The sequence below is a fragment of the Idiotropiscis lumnitzeri genome, chromosome 20, assembly GCF_059441095.1.
Source record: "Idiotropiscis lumnitzeri isolate Australia: NSW breed Sydney's pygmy pipehorse chromosome 20, RoL_Ilum_1.0, whole genome shotgun sequence".
Classification (NCBI taxonomy): Eukaryota; Metazoa; Chordata; class Actinopteri; order Syngnathiformes; family Syngnathidae; genus Idiotropiscis; species Idiotropiscis lumnitzeri.
Genome location: NC_142410.1, coordinates 424,510 through 444,509, shown reverse-complemented (window position 1 = coordinate 444,509; position 20,000 = coordinate 424,510). Strand labels below are relative to the sequence as shown.

At 44.1% G+C, this 20,000-nt stretch overlaps 1 protein-coding gene across 16 annotated transcripts in view; it reads left to right on the top strand.

Moving 5' to 3' along the window:
* tmem94 (transmembrane protein 94) overlaps positions 1-20,000 on the top strand; it is a 299,501-nt gene that overhangs the window by 103,223 nt on the left and 176,278 nt on the right. For all 16 annotated transcript variants that reach the window (XR_015839981.1, XR_015839982.1, XR_015839980.1 and 13 more), the window contains one exon: positions 4,182-4,238. Coding sequence is in view for 8 of the 16 variants with exons in the window: in XM_088283675.1 (XP_088139801.1) it covers positions 4,182-4,238 (57 nt within the window). In the remaining 8 variants the exon portion in view is untranslated. The remainder of the gene's footprint in view (positions 1-4,181; positions 4,239-20,000) is intronic.

Here is a 20,000-nt window from a genome sequence, read left to right as displayed (position 1 = left end):
AACTTAATTCAGAAAAAGCGGGCCCCAACATTCAACAAATATTTACACAGCACATAAACCGCATACAGTGTCTATAGTTTGGTGAACAATTTATCTTTGTTTTCATATTTTAAAAATTATATCAGGAAAATTATAGCAGAACTGCAGGTGGGAGTGTTCCACTATATACATATTTAACAAATCTTCAAAGAATAAATCACTCACAAAATTATTTAATTCCCAGTGAACTTTCAACAATGCACATTGCACAGATACATGCGCACAGACATATTTCTAAATAAATGCAGAGCCATAATCATTCCAGTGCTAATAGTCAATTTCAGGTGAAAACATTTTCAAGGACCAACATAAAAACTGATGATGAAAAATTACTATAGCTGTACTTAAATGAGCCGTGGACATTTGTATTCTGTGACGGAGCAGCGCCGTCAATAAGGACAGCACAGCACAGCATGGTCCCAGAGACACAATTGCGCACACGCATGCACCGCACATTCCCATACTGATGCATTCAATCCCATCCCGTGTAATACATACGCACCCACCTGGCACCACTTCAATACCACGTCAGTCACAGTTTTAATAGAGCGACCGAGGGTGCACACTTGGTAGTTTTATTATGAATGGAAGCATACATGGACACATACACGCGCGCATGTTCAATTGAACACTCACCAGTCACGAGACGCGGCAGATAACAGCCACGACATAGAGGAAGACCAAACAGCGGGGGAGCTTCCGCGTTTCTTAAAAATGTTTGTTTCGCGCGACAATTATGTCAGCTGATGCCCAAGGGGAGGGGCGAATCGTATATATAGTAAGTTGTTTGGAAAGAGAGGGAATGAGAGGTGCTGCAGTGCAGGTAGTATGGAGAGCGAGACAGTGACGCATTTTGCAACGTAGCTGATATGGTAGTTGTGGTTGAACTCCATTCAGTGGTTTTGTAAATATATAGATAGACACCCTTATTTTTGTAAATTACTATATTGTCACTTTTTGGGTTTTTGGACTTTTGGGGGACTTTTCACTGTGTTGCTCTTTGGAAGGGCTGCACAATAAACATCACTGTTGCACATATTCTGGCTACGCCATTTGTTTTGGAGGAGGTCGAAAAGGAGCCCGCGACATATTCCAACACGTCATCACATTTCCTATCCATCCATCCGTTTTCTTAACAACTTACTAGGTCTGCACGATAAATTGAAATCTAATCGACATCGAGGTTTGACGTTGTGCAATTATCTAGTTGCAAGACAGTGAGGTTTTGTTTTGTTTTTCCTCTCTCCCCCAACCTTTGGCCAACCAGAATTGTCGATGCTCAGGTCTTAATGGCGCTGGCCAATCAGTGTTGTTGGCTAACACGTATTAGTCTGCGCTTCGGTGCCTCGAGTCAGCGCAGCCCGACAATAACACACTCCACGTGCACCTCAGGTTTTTCCTGTGATTGCCGTGTACCAAAGTGGATGTAATGGAACCAGTGGCGGAGCTAGACTTTTATCCTTGGGGTGGCCAGGGAGTGGCCAAGGCTATTTCAGGGGGTCCACAGACTATAACAATAAGTTTGTTTCTCGAGTTATCAATTGCAATCGGAGTGTCATATGTTTAAATGTACATACTAAGTACACGAGCGATGAGATTTATGTATAAATTTCAGTTTATTAACAATGCTGAAAATGGAAAACAATTTGGCACCAATTTTTCAATCATGCATTAGTAATAACTTATTTTTACAAAAATGGTGAAAATGCTCATTCAGAGTTAAGGATCCAGAAGATAGACAATAACTGTAACTAGCAAATTTCAGGTAAGTTGACCTTCCATCGGGGCCTCTCGGCTGAGCGGAATTCGTACTGGGGATAGCTGGCTCTGGGTCTGGTTCTTGTTGCTCATCGACAAGCTCATCCTCAGAGGGCTCCGTATCCTCCTTCGATGGAACTACATTGTATTGTGTAATCATAATAAAAATGCAACCACCTTTAAATAAGAACACTACCCTCACTGTCGGACATCTACACCGCCCGGTGCCTCAGCAGGGCTCTCAACATCGTCAAAGACAATACCCACCCAAACTCCCACCTGTTCGACCTGATGCCCTCTGGCAGGCGCTACAGATGCATCAAATCGAGGACCAATAGACTGAGAAACAGTTTCTTTCCGAGAGCCATCTCTATTCTGAACTCTCACACACACACACGAGACCACCCTTACCTTGCAGAACAGCATCGTGATGTGTTTTTATATACCCTATTCAGTATTATTTTCCATTGCACTCTCTTATTTATCTAATTTATATATTTGTCTGTATTATTGTTGTATTGCACTGGAGAGGGGAGCTCTCTAATGTCGTTGCACTCTTGAGTACAATGACAATAAAGGGATTTCTAATTATAATTCTAATTCTAATTCTAACCTGCTGCTGGCCTTCAAACCACTCGTCCATCGAGAGTCTGCTGACCTACTGTGTCTCCACCTGGTACAGCAGCTGCACTGAGACAGACAGAGTGAGGCTCCAGAGGACAGTTAAAACAGCGCAGAGGATTATTGGCTGCCCTTTCCCCCTCCCTGTCGGACATCTACACCACCCGGTGCCTCAACAGAGCCCTCAATATCATCAGACAATACTCACCCGAACTCACACCTGTTCGACCTGTTGCCCTCTGGCAGGCGCGACAGGTGCATCAAATCACAGACTAATAGACTGAAAAACAGATTCTTCCCGAGTGCCATCTCCATGCTGAACTCTCACACACACACGCATGCACACACACACACAGCCACCCTTACCTTGCAGAACAGCGACATAATGTGTTTTTATTTATCCAATTTCATATTTATTTTCTATTTCATTATTTATTCTTTAATTAATCTAATTTATATATTTAATTATATTATTGTTGTATTGCACTGGAGAGGGGGGCTCTCTAATCTCGTTGCACACTGTACAATGACAATAAAAGGATTTCTGATTCTGATTTCTAATCCTATTGAACATCTGTGGAAGGCCCAAAACACCTGCTGAGAGGTACTGAATCCTCAAAGTTCCAAAAATCATTTGATTGCAATTGCAAAAAAATGTGAATTTATGGAACCATCATTTTAGTCCAGACCTGTTTTCTGGAGTTTATTTTTTATTGTTTTAAACCACAACCACAGTTAAAAAGAAAGTCTGATTTTCACTGGTTAATTGTAATAATGTCTTTTAGTCACATTTAAGTTAATTCTGACAACTGTAGGTGTTTCTTTCAAAAACAGAGGTGCAGACAATGAGAAATATTTAAAAACTTCCCGAGAGTGGATGTTGCAGGCAGCAATTTATTAGAAATAGAAATCCCTTTATTGTCATTGTACTCAAGTGTGCAACGAGATTAGAGGGCTCCCCTCTCCAGTGCAATACAACAATAATACAGACAAATATATAAATTAGATAAATAAAGAAGACAGTGCAATGGAATTCAGTACTGAATAGGGCATATAGAAACACATCACAATGCTGTTTTGCGAGGTTAGGGTGGTCTCGTGTGTGTGTGAGAGTTCAGTATGGAGATGGCTCTCGGAAAGAAATTGCATAGTTAACTCCGTAAATTGGACAATGCAAACCCAATTTTGAGTTTTTCTCTCTTTTTTTGTACTCAGCAGATCTTCAATCTTCAATTATATTATGTATTGAGTTAGGCAGAACAATCTCATGCTTATAGCTATTTTCCATTTCATACATTACATACACTATAATTTGTGAGTAAATTCCTTTTGTTAAAATTTGTGAATAAATGAACTGAACTGAAACTGGGATAAGCTCCGGCTCATCCGTGACTCTAACGAAGATAAATGGTAGACACAACGGATGGATGGATATTTTCCTTTGATGGACATCCGGAATTGAATGCATATGGCAAAATTTGTGTGAAGCCAAATGATACACACCTTAATACTATGCCAATAAATTGTCTTTTGCAGGGATGATTTTTTTTTTTTTTTAAACATCACATATTATATTTCTGTTTGGGAATTTGTTAAAAGGAATGAGACATGTGATCTTTAATTTTAATTATTTTTTAATTATTTAATCTATTTTATTAAACTCAGTCTGGGTTATAGGCTGGACACTGTAAATGCATTTTAAACTAGTTTCCTTAGAATATGCTTAATCCAGGGTTTTAACTCAACTTTCCTTTTGCCCCTAGCTTGCTAAATTCTCTGAGGACACTCTCAGCAGCTACTCTGAAGTGGTTTCCTCCCAGGTAAATAACCTCTTGAACCCAACCCCACTCACCTGGATGCTCGCGTCACCTTAACCTGTCTGTCATTATGCTCACTGACCTTGCACTGCGCTTCTACCGCGATTAAACTACCTCAACCAGTTCAATCATCATGAAACCGCCTCACTGACATTTTCAGCTTCTCACTATCATTTTTGTTTAACAATACTGATGCTTTGTTTCAAATCATTATTTTTTAATTTTCTTAAACTGTTCTCTTTTTGACAATTATAATAATGTGGATCATATCCAGTATCATGCAAATCTTCAATATATAAGTAAATGAATGAATAAAATGCACACTAGTCTCCAAAATTATGAATTAGGTGATTTATTTCTGCTGTAAATTGAAATATTTAGGTTTTACATAAAAATGTGAATATGACAAAGTTTTTACATGAAATGAATGCCAATTTTCTATGATCTTTATTCACTTGTTTTCATGAATACACATTTTGTATAGAACACACAATAATGATACTAAAAATAAATAAGTACATAAATGAAATTACACAAATATCCAGTGGCAGGAAAAAGTCCCAATCAAAATATGTACCGTATTTTCACGACCACAGTGCGCACTTATAACTCCCAAATTTACTCCAAAATGTAAGAGGCGTATTTTAATGTTGACCTTATGTGTGGACCGAGCTCCAAATCTATACATGTGTGACTTTCATGAGCGATCCACTGGACTGACTGGGAGCATTTCACGGTGTGTTAGCACTATCTATTGGTGACAATTTGAGACTAGAGTCAGTTGACAACATACCAGTTAAGTGTTCGTACGTGCGGAAGAAAGCTAGATAAAAGTGCCGCTGTCCACAATGTTGTAGTCTGTCTTATCATTGATGTCATTGCAAGCAAGAAAAATCACCAGTTAGATTAACATTTACACAACTGATGCTGCTCCACAACAACAATAAAAAACAGACGGTGCCCTAAGCGCATCACTCACGACATCTCTCGAAACAGCCAGCTAATTGGCTGAGGCTGAAGCACTCCCAGAATGCTTTGCAGCACGTGTGATATGAATGGCATGAGAGATACATCTGTTTTAATAAAGCAACCTGAAACAATATTGTCTGCGATAAACTAATCAGTTAAAACATAGATAATAATAAGACAAAATGAACTTAATACAACTATGAGAGATAGATGTTTTTTGTCAGTTGTATTATTTTGTTGCTTGTTTTGGTTGTTTCATTGTTTAATTGGATTTCTTTGTGCCTTGTTTTTATTGTTTCATTGTTTGCTAGTATGCTGTTCGATCTCTGTTTTGGGTGATAGTTTTGGTTTTGATGTAACACGCCGTTCATAGTCTGTTGAAAAAGTGACTTGTGCCCTATGGTCGTGAAAATACGGTCGTTGCACAACTTTATTTCAAGGTCTACAGTTAAGTCCAAGAACAAATCATGACGTCAACGTTGAACACTGTAGCGGTGTATGCTCAGCAGGAAAAAATTGAGTAAAAAAATCCAATAAAAAATGCAAGACTCATTATAAAATACATCTCAGACCCGCAACCCCACAATTGTGAATCGTGCAGCAATCCGAGGCTTTTTCCTCCGCTGAGCAGTAGCGTGATGAAGCTTGGTACTGTGAACGCTAGCGGAGTAATCAACAAGCTATTATCTCAACTCAACAAAATTAAGTGATACATCGACAAACAATCTAAAAAATAATAATGAAGACAGTAAGAGATAAAGATAAAGATGTCCTTTAATAGTCCCACAATGGGGAAATTTGCAGTGTTACAGCAGCAAAGATATAGATCACACAGAAGCGGCGGCGTAATGTAGCCGTTAATGTATAACATTAGCAGCAGACATTCATAAAAAGCATGGAAATATACACAGTATATACATGTATATACACAAATCCCCTTGTATACACAGTATATACATGTAATCCCCCTGTATATACATACTTACATCCCACAACATATACAAGTGTAAGGAAACACTCTTAATGCCTGTACATGGTACAGAGGGAAAATAAATAACGCTGCAATGATAAAAAAAATACTGAATGATTGAAAATACTGCAATGATAAAAGTACTGTAATGGTAAGAGTACTGAAATGATAAAAGTACTGTAATAGTAGAAGTACTGCAAAGATAGAAAATACTGCAATGATAAAAGTACTGTAGTGGTAAAAGTACTGCAATGATAAAAAAAAATACTGAGATGATAGAAAATACTGCAGTGTTAAAAGTACTTTAGTGACAAGAATACTGTAATGGTAAACGAAATACGTACGTACAGCATTGGATAAAGCCCAGTAGTAGTGTGTATTGCATTCTAGGACTGCACAATTGCACTAATGCCCGCCCGTATGTAGGCCTGACCTAATGTTTTGACAGCAGCCGGCAAGAAGGAGCGGCGAAATCTCTCTTTCGTACAGCAAGGGTGTAACGGTCTATCACTGAAGGAGCTGTGGAGTGTTCTAAGAGTGTCATTGAGTGGGTGGGCTGGGTTGTCCAGCATTGATGACAGTTTTGCCGACAACCTCCTGCCCCCCACTGAGTCCACAGAGTCCAGGGAGCAGCCCAGGACAGAGCTGGCCCTCCTCACTAGTTTGTCCAGTCTCTTTTTGTCCCGGCCCGAGATGACCTCCTGCCCAGGAGACTACTCCATAGAAAATGACCGGTGAAACCACCGAGTCATAGAAGTTCCTGAGGAGTCTCCCCCGAACGCCAAAGGACCACAGCCTCCTGAGTAGGAAGAGTCTGCTCTGACCCTTCCTATAGAGAGCGTCTGGGTTGTCGCTCCAGTCCAGTTTATTGTTCAGATGAACACCCAGGTACTTGTAAGTTGAGACCCTCTCAACGTCTGTTCCCTGCATATTCACTGGTGCAGGTGGAGAGTGCCGACGCTTGCAGAAGTCCACCACCAGTTCTTTGGATTTCCCAGCGTTAATTTGGAGGCGGTTCCGCTGACTCCAGTCCACAAAACCCTGTGTAACCCCTCTGTACTCCCGATCGTCACCGTCAGTGATGAGGCCGACAATCGCAGAGTCATCAGAGAACTTCTGCAGGTGACAGGTTGTGGAATTGTATTTGTAGTCTGAGGTGTAGAGGGTGAACAGGAAGGGAGCCAGAAGAGGAGAGGAGCACGTAAGACACACAGTCCTGTGTTCTCATGTACTGTGGCTGGTTTGTGAGGTAGTCGTGGATCCATGTGATGAGGTGGTGGGCCACTCCCGCCTGCTCCAGCTTGTCTCCCAATAGGGTGTGCTGGATGGTGTTGAAAGCACTGGAGAAATCAAAGAACATGATCCTCACCGTGCTTCCCGCCTTCTCCAGGTGGGAGAGTGAAGTGTGGAGCTGGTAGATGATGGCATCATCCACACTGATGCCAGGCTGGTATGCGAACTGGAGTGGGTCCATCGAAGAGCTCACCAGGGGGCGCACATGGACGAGGACCAGTCTCTCCAGGGTCTTCATCAGATGAGACGTCAGCGCCACTGGTCTGAAGGGGGGGGGGGGTCTTTGGAACCGGAACCAGGCAGGATGTTTTCCACAGCTGGGGGACTCTGCCCATCTTCAGGCTCAGGTTGAACATGTGCTGGACGATTCCACACAGCTGGTCTGCGCAGGATTTGAGGAGCTGGGAGCTAATCCCATCTGGACCCGCTGCCTTCCTCACCTTCATCTTCCTCAGCTGGTTCTTCACCTGAGATGTTGTGAGGAACAAGGCTGCGCAGGAGGAAGTGGTGGTTGTCTGATGAGGCTGGGAACTGGAGCCTGTGGAGAGAGACAGGGGAGAGAAGAGAGGAGAGAGAGGGTCTCGTTTGCAGTGGCAGGAGGGGTTGGTGGGGGCTGCAGCAGGGGAGACTGAGCGGGGGCAGGCATTTGATCAAACCTGAAAAATAGGTTCAACTTATTTGCCCACTGAAAGCCCCCCCCCTTCTGGGTCTTACCTGGTTGTCCGTGGCCTGAGATGGTCTTCAGGCCCCTCCAGACATCCCTGGCATTGTTCTTCTGCAGTTGTTGTTGTTGGGCTGGCGCGGCTCGGTGGAGAGGCCGTTGTGAGGGGGTGGTGCGTCGCCGAAAATCCTCTGCCGGAGGGGAATGAGTCGGGGGCACCGCAGGAGCCATAGCCAAAAGGTGGCAGGAGATAGTGGCGGCGCGCTCTCCCTGACCGGTCCTCCGGACCGAGTCGTGGGGTAATATGGGTGCCGGCAGGATACATTCGTCGTCGACGGGGGACCGCCGACTCGTCCGGGAGACCACGTAGAGGTTGTATCCTTCCTCCCGGTCTGCAGTTGTTCCTCCATCCGCATCCTGTAGGACGTTTTCCCCTCTCTGATCCTCCTTCTCAGCTGACGTTGCACTCTCTTCAGCTCCTCCTTGTCGCCTGACACAAAAGCCCTCTTTTTCTCCTTCAGGAGAGCTTTAATGTCCGGTGTGATCCAGGGTTTGTTGTTGGAGAAACATCTTACTGTCCTGGTGGGAATGGTGTTCTCCATGCCGAAATTAATATAGTCTGTAATTGTGTCTGTTAGATCATTAATGTCCTCCCCGTGGGCTTCGCTAAATACCTCCCACACAGTTGTGTTGAAACAGTCCTTTAAGTCCTCTGAACTGTGCGTGTCACAGCTGGCTGCCTGCGGACCAGAGGTTTGTAGTACATAGGCAGGAGAGCAACCAAGTTGTGGTCAGGTTTGCCCAGCGGGGGGAGGGCAGTGATGTGTACGCCTCCTTGGTGTTGGCATAGAAAAGGTCCAATATTTTATTGTCTCTGGTGTGGCAGGTTACATATTGTGTGAATTAAGGCAGAGAGGAGGAAGGAGAAGCATGATTGAAGTCACCAGAGATAAGGAGCAGGGCATTTGGGTGCTGTGTTTGTAGCCTGCTCACAGCTGCAGGCAGTACGTCACAGGCTGTCTTACTGTTAGCAGAGGGTGGCACGTACGCCCCCACCACGATCACATGACTGAACTCTCGCAGTAAATAGAACGGACGCATGCTAACATCTATCAGCTCAATGTCCCGACTGCAAAGTTAAAGATTTGAAAACAAATAATAGAATCTTAAAAAATACTCTAACATGTACAGTGACCCAGTGAAGGGACGCCAGAGGAAGAGTTTTGTGTTCCCTTGTTCCCTCTTACGAGTTACAGTCCAGAGGTGATCAACAGCATTTTGGGCCAACTGTTTGATGGAGGATTGGCTGACTCCAAAATAACGTGCATTACAGTAATCAAGCCGAGATGTGTCAAAGGCATTAATTACAGTTTCAAAATGCTGTTGCGAAAGGAGACTTTATTTTAGCTGCTGCCTAAAATGAAAATAATCACAACATCACCAATTTAAAATCACTCTCCAGTTTAAGAGACAAGTTTGAGCCTGTTGGCTAGGAGCCATCGGCCACCTGGACCGCTTACAAGATTTATTTAAGACTGAATCCAAAGGGAGCAAACACAATTCAATAAAACACTTTATTTATATTGCGCATTATGCAGCTGTAATAAAGAACTTTATATTTGGTGTAATATAATTTCGCAGTAAATTAGACCACAAATTAAAACCCAAACACATAAACAGTAAGTACCAGAAAAACAGCAGTACAGCGACAGTCTCATATTGAGTCGAAAGCCAAAGAATGAAGATGTCTTCAAATGTTTTTTACAAGTAGACAGAGAGGGGGCTTGCCTAACATTTAATGCAGTGTTTCTTAATTATTTTCCGTCACGCGCCCCCCTACAAAGAAGAAAACAATTCGCGCCCCCCCCACCACCATTTTTTTAGATGTACTAATGTACATTTCCTTTGTATATTGATGTCAGATTATGTCAATAAAATGTCCCTTCGTAAAGCTAAATTGGTAAGAAATATAATTTTGAGGATCTCGAAACTCAGTACTCTGTGGTGTAAATATTGATGAGATGATAAATATTTACTATGTTTGACATTGAACCTCTTCGTCGTGATCCCGTCATCCGTTTCCGTGTTCCGGTTTGAGAGCGTCTGCTAAATTCTCAACGTATCCGTCGTCTTATTTTATGTTTCGATACGTAATGATTGCAATACAACATTTCTGTTCAGAGCCGTTGGCTCTCCGCCCAAACGCGGTTTGAGTCAGACTTCTGTGAAAAGTCGAGCGTACATCGAAGCACTTATCACTCTAATTCAGCGATTAGCATGCTTCGCGCCTCCTCGTTTAAAACAATACTTGTTATTGGGGTTGTTTATTTGTCATTACGCAGCTTGTTGCTGCGGCTATGCACTGACTTAGATATAGTAGAAATAAAGCTCATACTGCTGCGACACAAGATAGCTTGGTGGCTAGCATTCAAGTTGCGCTGAAAGAAATTACTTCCGGGACAATGCGGCAGGGTGATGCATTTTTTTTTTAAAATCAGTACTCCGTGACCTACTGCATTTACTTGGGGCACAAACCGCAGCGTTGCCTATCTCAAAATTGCGTTATCTGAGATCGTAATTTCGGTCCCAAAACAATCGTTTTGCCGTTCTACAGCGGAAAAAAAGCATGTACCCCAGGGTCACACACGTACTTAATTATAAGTCAGACTACTATTGGTAATGGCCAAGACAGATGTACCAATCCCTTGGAGTACCTCCATAAAGAAATGCGGAGGAACAGAATCATAAGGGGAGCCAGGTGGCTTGGTCCGGCAAACCAAATTCATTAAAAATGTCAAGGAAACCGTTTGAAAATCATTTAACACTGCTGAACGCAGGACATGAACAGAGGGATCAACTGTGGTTTTTGATACAAGAGTCGAGCTGTAAAATTAAAAGCTGCAAGAGATTGTCATCGACTTCAGGAGTAACAAGACTGTACCACTCCACAACTCCCCTCTACGTCCAAGGCGAGTGTTTGGAGAGGGTCCACACATTCAAGTTCCTGGGAGTACAGATCTCCGATGACCTCTCCTGTCACATAACACTACAGCAGTGATAAAGAAGGTCCATCAGTGTCTGCACTTCCTGAGTGTCCTCAGGAAATTCAATCTGGAGAGCAAGCTGCTGCTGGCCTTCTCCCACTCGTCCATCAAGAGCCAGCTGACTTACTGGTACGGCAGCTGCACTGAGGCAGACAGAGTCAAAACAGCGCAGAGGATTATTGGCTGCCCTCTCCCACCCTGTTGGACATTTACACAACCCGGTGCCTCAGTAGAGCTCAAAAGATCATCAAAGACAATACTCACCCGAGCTCATACCTCTTCGACCTGTTGCCCTCTGGCAGGCGCAACAGGTGCATCCAAACAGACTGAAAAACAGTTTCTTCCCGAGAGCCATCTCCATGCTGAACTCTCAACCTGTCACACAACTACCCTTACCTTTTAGAACTGTATCATGTGTTTTATTTATTTAATTTCACATTAATTTTTTATTTAATTTTATCTTTATTTTAATTGATAAATTAAATTATTTGTGATAATGCACTGAAGACATGAGCTCTCCAATCTCGTTGTACACTGAGTACAATGACAAAAAAGGGCATTCTGATTCTGATTCTGGAAAAGTTTGGGCAAATAGGCTGAGGGGCTTTAAGTATGGACTCAATAGTTTTAAATAGTACACGTTGTGATGGTTAGCCCGGGTGAGGTTTGTTAAATATTCTCTTTTGTCCTCTGTGTTATGGAAGTTATGCCGACAGTCTTTCCAGATTTGATAAGAGACCTGCAACTTGTCCTTTTTCCACCTGCGTTCAGCATTGTGGCACTCCTGTTTTGCTGTGCGGGTTCTGACATTAAACCAAGGCTCGCGTCTAGCTTTTAACTGCACAGTGTCTAACCGAGCCACCAATTCCAGTATAGCATGGTAGGATGCGTGGAACCAAGAGGTGAGTTTCTTCATGTTTGAAGGGGGAACGCAAACCTCATCAAAGACATCTGCAGCGGCTGCACTCGGGAGCAGAAGATTTTAGAGCAGCACATGAAAAGAAGACATCAAAATTAGTCATGTGATTGGAAATCACATTTAAGTTTGACACCGGTAGACCATAAGCTAGAACTAGGTCTAAAGTAAGTCATTGTTCATGAGTTACATATTGCACACAATGAAAGGAATCAGTTTGCTTAAAAAGTCGTTTCCTGTGTTTTTTTTCCTGGACAACACACTTGAATATATATTTCCCCCCCATGAGAAGAATATGATCATATTTGAGCCGGTAAGTAATTCAAGTGGTCCATACTGTATTTAAGAGCATGGCAAATGACAGCGCAGAAGACAGCGTGGCATACTTCAAAGAAAGTGTCTTCAAAAGCTGGCGATTGATGTGCCGATGTTTGGAATAACATCAGTGATCATACAGATAATGACGTAGTGGACGGCAATCCTTTTATCGACATAATCCCCATGTACATACATGTGCCTGGTCCAGTGAGCTATCAGTGAACAGAGTTTGGGGGTGTACCAGGGGCAAGTGGATGTGAAGGAGATCGACTGGGTTTTCAGAGGGGCAAGAGAATTAAGGATACTATGCAGACCAGTGTTGTAGAGGGCTGTGAGGTTGCTGGTTTTGGAGAGGTGGGCTGGGAATCTGATGTAAATTTTTAGAGCAGAGGGTGTGATTTTCGACATCCTTGAGGTTCCAAAATGAGATGAAATGTGGAGGCGTGCCAGCTTTCACTCAGCCAGAGATGACTGCCACGTAAGACAGCTCGAGCTGTACTCACCAGTACCTGTCCAAGTCTCCATCTGACAGAGGAAATCCAAGTCATTCAGAAGGAAAAACTCCCTCAGGATATACCATTTGTTTGTCAATGACCGGATATTTAACAGCGCAATCCTTGTGGGAGCGACAACAGGAGTGCAAGTGCTTTCCTATCAGCAAGCTCATTGAAATTTCCTCAAATGCTGAAGAAGGTACGGATGGCAGTAATGCTGTGGCGCTCCGGAGAACTGACAACAGTTTTCAGGCACAAGTTGTCACGGTTCAGGATGCGTCATGACGGAGTCAAACTGTGCTATGATCAGAGGTTGTCGTTGTTGTTTTAACTCCTGTTTTAGCTTCACCAGCTAAGCACTGCGTTTGTAGCCAAAACGGCGCCACTTCCAATGTAAGGGGTGTGTGTGTGAACGCGGATGAGATCATCCGATACGTCTGTAAGAAACGTCTGCAACATCTTTTCACTACCATATTCAAACCCATGTGAACCTCTGATATACCCTTGAAAATCCAATAAATATTGGCGATCATAAACCAACAGAGACTTAGTCAGAAAAAAAATCAATCACTGTGAATAGAAAATAAAGCTAAAGTAGCCGGACCAACGCCACACAAACTGGCACACCGTCCACCATCTTGGATCCAAAAATAATAAAAATAAAAAAAGGAGTGCTGCTACTACGATCAAAAGGAACAGTCAAGCTTCACAACCTATTTTCAACGTCTACAAAAGTGTGTGCTTGCATTTAAAAAAAAGCTTTAACGTCTGGGAGGGTCATGCATATCTTTTTGCATATGCATGGTTTCCAAAACCCCAACTAACAGACCTTGAATTTCCGGATGACATTAATTAATTAATTAATTAGCAAAAGTACGCAAGAGCTGCAAGTAATGATAATGACATTTTGATATTAAGAATAAGTCATCAAAATACCGAAGTGATGGAAATCAGCCGGGAATCAAAAAAAAGAAGAACAAAAGACTGAAAAAATTGAAAAAGTTAATTGATTTCACTTTCAGCAACAGAGAAATGTGTGGCGAGCTAAAACACTGACAATTAGAATCAGGGTACAGTCACTTAATGCAAATGAAAGTAACAATAAATGGGCAATTCAGTTTATTCCAGCAGAGATGCCAGAGAAGAATCTTGTAAATCTCCTACAAAGACCCCCATCGCAAATCAAGAAGTTTTTAATAGAAGCCTACAGCAAAAACTCTCAGAAATAGTAAGTGTAAGAGGAATTCAATGGGCAGGCCAAGTACTGACAATGAACGAACATCCACATGCCTTGACAACTCTGAAATGGATCCCAGAAGGCAAGAGAAAGCCATGACAACCTAAGACCTGGTGAAAAATTTTCCATGATGATCTCAAAGAAATAAAAGTCAAATGGGGCGTCAGTCAATGTGTTGCAATAAATAGGATCAAATGGAGAGAACTTGCTGCGCAATGTGCCACTGACGCTGGAAGGACTAAGATCTAAGAATGGTTTCCAGAATGCATTGCGTAGTTCCATGCATAACTCTTTCATACCCCTAGACGTACTTGAAAAGCATAGAGCCCGTTTACCCAAGACGTACTTGTACGTGTTTTTGTCTTATTTTACATCATAGTGTGCATAAGGGTCTGACGCAACTCATGACTGAGAATCTGCATTGTCTGTATTTTAAACCTTGCAAAAATCAACCAGGAGGTGGCAGTGGCGGAAGAGATTGGCCAGGATCACGCTGCAGAAGAATGTAGTTGGATCGGGGGCGCAGTGTTTGGGGAGCGCAACAACAAAGCACTTTCCATACGATGTCATATAAATTAGCAGGAAATTAAAACACACATTAAAAGACAAACACATTCTTTCCTCTTAGTAGGACCTGAACCATTTAAGGACTGTTCCACTTAATCCCACGCAAGATTTCAACCTGTTTGACAATATTTTACGATAAATTGTATCAAATGCTGTACTGAAATCAACAAACACTAGTACTGACACCTTCGCTGCATCAGTGTTCAATCTTATGTTATTTTGTACCTTTTGTACCTCTTGCATATCACAAAACGCACTTGTGCGTCTTTGAAAAGTATAGGGCCCGCCTACCCAAGACCTATTTGTACGTCTGTCTTTTTTTGCAGAAAAAAATGTCTGAGATGTCTGTCTTTGTGTGCAGAAGGACTTATAACTGAGATTCAGCCTTGTAAGCATTGTAAATCATGTAAAAATCGACCAGGAGGTGGCAGTGGTGTTAGAGATCTGCCACGATCACGCTGCAGCAGAGGATTGTAGTTGGGTAGGGGGGAGCAGTGTTTGGGGAGCGCTAGAGAACAGTGCATGAACTGGAGAGTATTAGATGTCGCAGTAGCGATGGAAAATAATAACAATTTACCCTCAAAGAATACTTTTGGGGTAAAAAAAAATAGCTTCCAATAAGCATGAAAAAGGGGATGAAGTTACTTTTGTTGAGATGATGATCTTTCGTCCTTGTAAAAGCAAGTCGCTCCGCCTGTCTCATGCAACCCACACGGCGCACAGATTGCTTTGCTTGAGTTTTTTCACAGCGAAGTCGATGAATACAAGCCGGATTTGGACCCCAATTTGTCAAAAGAACATCTGACGTGAGTTAAGGCAGTAGAGAACCGTCACTGGAGCCACCAGAACGACAAGGTCAGTGCTAATTGCTTGCGAGTTCCATTCAAAGCTTCGTCACCCGTTATGCTCGTCAGTCAGTTTATGCAGATCATTATGCCCTAATATACTATGAAGTTACCAGTAATACTCATAATACATGTATGGATCAGGAATCCTCTAGATGTGAACAAAATATGTCGCGCATATGTGCAGCGCAAGGCATTTGCACGATAAGTGGACATGCGTATCGTCACTCTGGGTTGAATGCATACAAAAATTAATTTAGTTCGGTCAGAACTCTGCTAAATCCGCTGCTGCTCATTTTATTTTCTTCAGTAAGTTGAAGAGATAACTGTTACTAAGCAGCATGCGTGTATGTAGTTGTATGTTGCTGCTGTTGTTGCTGTAGTTCCATGTGTGTCTGTGTGGGTGGGTAGAGAGGGGTGATGAAGCGAGAGAGAGAGATGTGGTAATAAAAGTAAGAGTAAAAATAAATGTGTGGTAATTGTACATATTTCTCGAAATTACAGATTGTGCTTTCAGCAGCCAAAGAGCTCCTCACATTGTTGGTGCAAAGAAAGGTTGAATAAAAGTATTCATACTGCAGCAACAAAATATCTCATATTTGGAATAGATTATATTTCTGTAATTTACAGGGCGTGCATCAAGTGATAAGGATGCCAGCAAAATCACTTTCGCTGCGACCGCTGGGCCACTGGATTTTGCCGCTAACAACGGATTCCCTTCAGCTGTTTATTACCAATGAGTTGCTCCAGACATAACGGATGGCACAGACTGCCTTGTAGACAATTATTTTGAGGCAAAACCCATTGGTCTGTACCACTGCGTACACTAAAACTCAAATATTTGACAACCACGGCAAAAATGCCTGGTCTGTAAGTGCAGCGAAACACGGATGTGGTGTGCTTTATATTAGTGTTTGCTTGTTCTTATTGGCACCAACTGAGGCACAGCATCGATATACCCGCCAGGACATCGTGGACATTGGATATCGATGCGAAATAATCATCACAGAGGAATTTTGCTATGATCGCAAAATTCCGGACGAACTGGCGAGGCCGCCCGGCTCACCGTGGCTTGTCATCGGGACCGGGAGGCGGCGCAGGCGACGCTGAGAGAGGAAGCAGAAGCGGGGCTGCAGGTCCGGTGTCTTGCTACGGCTGCGACGGAAGCCCCACAGGCAACCACTGCCGAGTCTCTACCTCACCAACGCTAGATCCGTGGTCCACAAAATCGACGATCTGGGATTACAAATCCTAGGAAACCGCCATGTGCGAGACAGCAGTGTGATCGTCATCACGGAATCCTGGCTGCACGCCAACGTCCCAGACGCTAGCATCCAGCTGGCTGGGCGCTCGTTACATCGAACAGATCGGACGAGGGACACCGGTAAGAGAAGGGGCGGGGAGCTCTGTGTTAACGTGCATGAGAACTGGTGCGGTGATCGCACGATCGTCGAGAAGCACTCTTCCCCCGACATATTTTCTCCCGAGGGAGCTAACGGTAGTGATCGTCACAGCTGTTTACATCCCTCCCAACGCCAGCACTAGCACGGCGCTCTCGCTACTCGCGTGCGTCATCAATAAACATCAGCGGGCCCACCCTGATGGCGTTCACATAGTAGCGGGAGACTTTAATAAGGCCAATTTAAAGACTGTACTCCCAGAGTTCCACCAGCATGTCAAGTGCCCAACGAGGGGAGACAACACTCTCGACCATGTGTACTCGAACATCAAGCACGCATACAGGGCCCTCCCACACGCCCCCCTCGGCCAGTCAGACCACCTGTCCTTGCAGCTCGCACCTGCGTACACCCCTCTCAGGCGCAGATTCAGGCCCACCACGAAGACTGTGAAAACCTGGCGTGATGACGCCATGAGTGAATTACAGGACTGCTTTCAAGACACCAACTGGGACCTCTTTGATCATCAGGACCTTGATGTCTACACGCATTGTGTACTGGACTACATCAAGTTCTGCATGGAAACTGTGTCCCGACACAGGACCATACGGACCTTCCCAAATGCGAAGCCCTGGATGTCCAGCCAGGTCCGCTCTCTCCTCAAGGCCCGTGACGCTGCCTTCAGGTCAGGCGACAAAGCCCAGTACAGGGTGGCTCGTGCTGACCTGAGCAAAGGCATCAAGCTAGCCAAGGCAAACTACAAGAGGAGGCTGGAGGCCCACCTTGCCAGCAACAGACCACGGGAGGTGTTGCAGGGTCTACGGAGCATCACCAACTCCCGAGGCAGCAGCACGACCTCTGTAGACCCGAGTGCATCGCTGGCAGAGGAGCTTAACTGCTTTGACTCGCCCCAACCGTCACACCCCCGCACTTCATGCCTCAACCCCCTCAACTCCCCCCCACTCACCGTAGAGGAACACGATGTGAGGCGCGCGCTCCTGGCTATCAACCCCAGGAAAGCTACTGGACCCGACGGAATACCAGGCAAGGTTCTCAGAGCATGTGCCCACCAACTGTCACATGTTTTCTGCAGGGTCTTCACCCGCTCCCTGGCTCAAGCAGTCATCCCCTCCTGCTTGAAAACGCTCACCATTATTCCTGTCCCCAAAAAGTCACCCGCCGTCCACCTGAATGACTACCGTCCTGTTGCTCTCACACCAGTCATCATGAAGTGCTTCGAGAGGCTGGTTCTCCAGCACATCAGGGACTGCCTTCCTCCCACTCTGGACCCCTACCAGTTTGCATACCGGGCTAACAGATCCACTGAGGACGCCATCGACACTGCTCTGCATGTTGTGCTGGGCCACCTGGAACAACAGCAGAGCTATGCAAGGATGCTCTTTGTGGACTACAGCTCGGCATTCAACACAATCATCCTCGTCGCCAAACTGGACATTCTCTGCCTCCCTGCCCTCACACGCATCTGGATTAAGGACTTTCTGACCAACAGACCCCAGACTGTGTTGCTCGGCCCCTACACGTCCTCCACCCGTACGCTGAGCACCGGTTCCCCTCAAGGATGCGTGCTGAGCCCTCTCCTATACGCCCTCTACACCTACGACTGCAGCCCGGCCCACGGTAACAACACCATCGTCAAGTTTGCTGACGACACGACAGTGGTCGGTCTGATCTCGGAAGGTGACGAGACTACAGAGAGAAGGTCCAGAGACTGACGGCTTGGTGCGAGGACAACAGATTGCAACTCAACATTGCAAAAACAAAGGAGATCGTCATCGACTTCAGGAGGAACAAGACGGTGCCGCCCCCCCTCTGCATCGAAGGCGTGTGTGTGGAGAGGGTCCACACGTTCAAGTTCCTGGGAGTACAGATCTCCGATGACCTTTCTTGGACACACAACACCACAGCAGTGGTAAAGAAGTTCCACCAGCGTCTGCACTTCCTGAGAGTCCTCAGGAAATTCAACCTGGACAGGAAGCTGCTGCTGGCCTTCTACCACTCGTCCATCGAGAACCTGCTGACGTACTGTGTCTCCACCTGGTACAGCGGCTGCATTGAGGCGGACAGAGTGAGGCTCCAGAGGACAGTCAAAACAGCGAAAAGGATTATTGGCTGCCCTCTCCCCTCACTGTCGGACATCTACACCGCCCGGTGCCTCAGAAGGGCTCTCAACATCGTCGAAGACAATACCCACCCAAACTCACACCTGTTCCACCTGATGCCCTCTGGCAGGCGCTACAGGTGCATCAAATCAAGGACCAATAGACTGAGAAACAGTTTCTTCCCAAGAGCCATCTCCATTCTAAACTCACACAGCCACACACGACCACCCGTACCTTGCAGAACAGCAACGTGATGTGTTTTTATATACCCTATTCAGTATTATTTTCCATTGCACTAACTATTCTCTTATTTATCTAATTTATATATTTTATTATTGTTGTATTGCACTGGAGAGGGGAGCTCTCTAATCTCGTTGCACACTTGAGTACAATGACAATAAAGGGATTTCTGATTCTGAGACGGGTAGTGTTCCCTTGCACCAAGGCAATTGTTTTAGTGTATACTACATGCAAAAAAAGTGTGATTTGTATTGGGGGCGGGGTGGGTTCAGGCGGGGGTACACACGCACATACGTACGTACACATCCATGCACTTTTGTATATTGTTAATTTCAGCAGTTCAATCATTTTTTTATGTGCAAATAAACTCATTTTGTTATCAAAACACTTTTTGTCATCCCATTTTTGTTATTTTATAGAAGGAAAGCATTATTTAGATTGTTGAGCTGTCACAAAAGAAAAAGTAGCAGTGTTAAAGTCATGGTTGTGCTTAAAATGTTTTTGTTTTTACAAAAAGGAATATGAAACAAATTTATAAAAAAAAATGTAAACCTATTTCCTATCACTGTCAGTGGAAAAATGGAAAAAGATAGAAATGTACTTTTTATTTCTGATGAAAGAAGAGTCTAATATTTCTTTTGGTATTTGCCATGTTTTTATAGCATTAGAACACAATATTCTGTGGGCCTTGCAA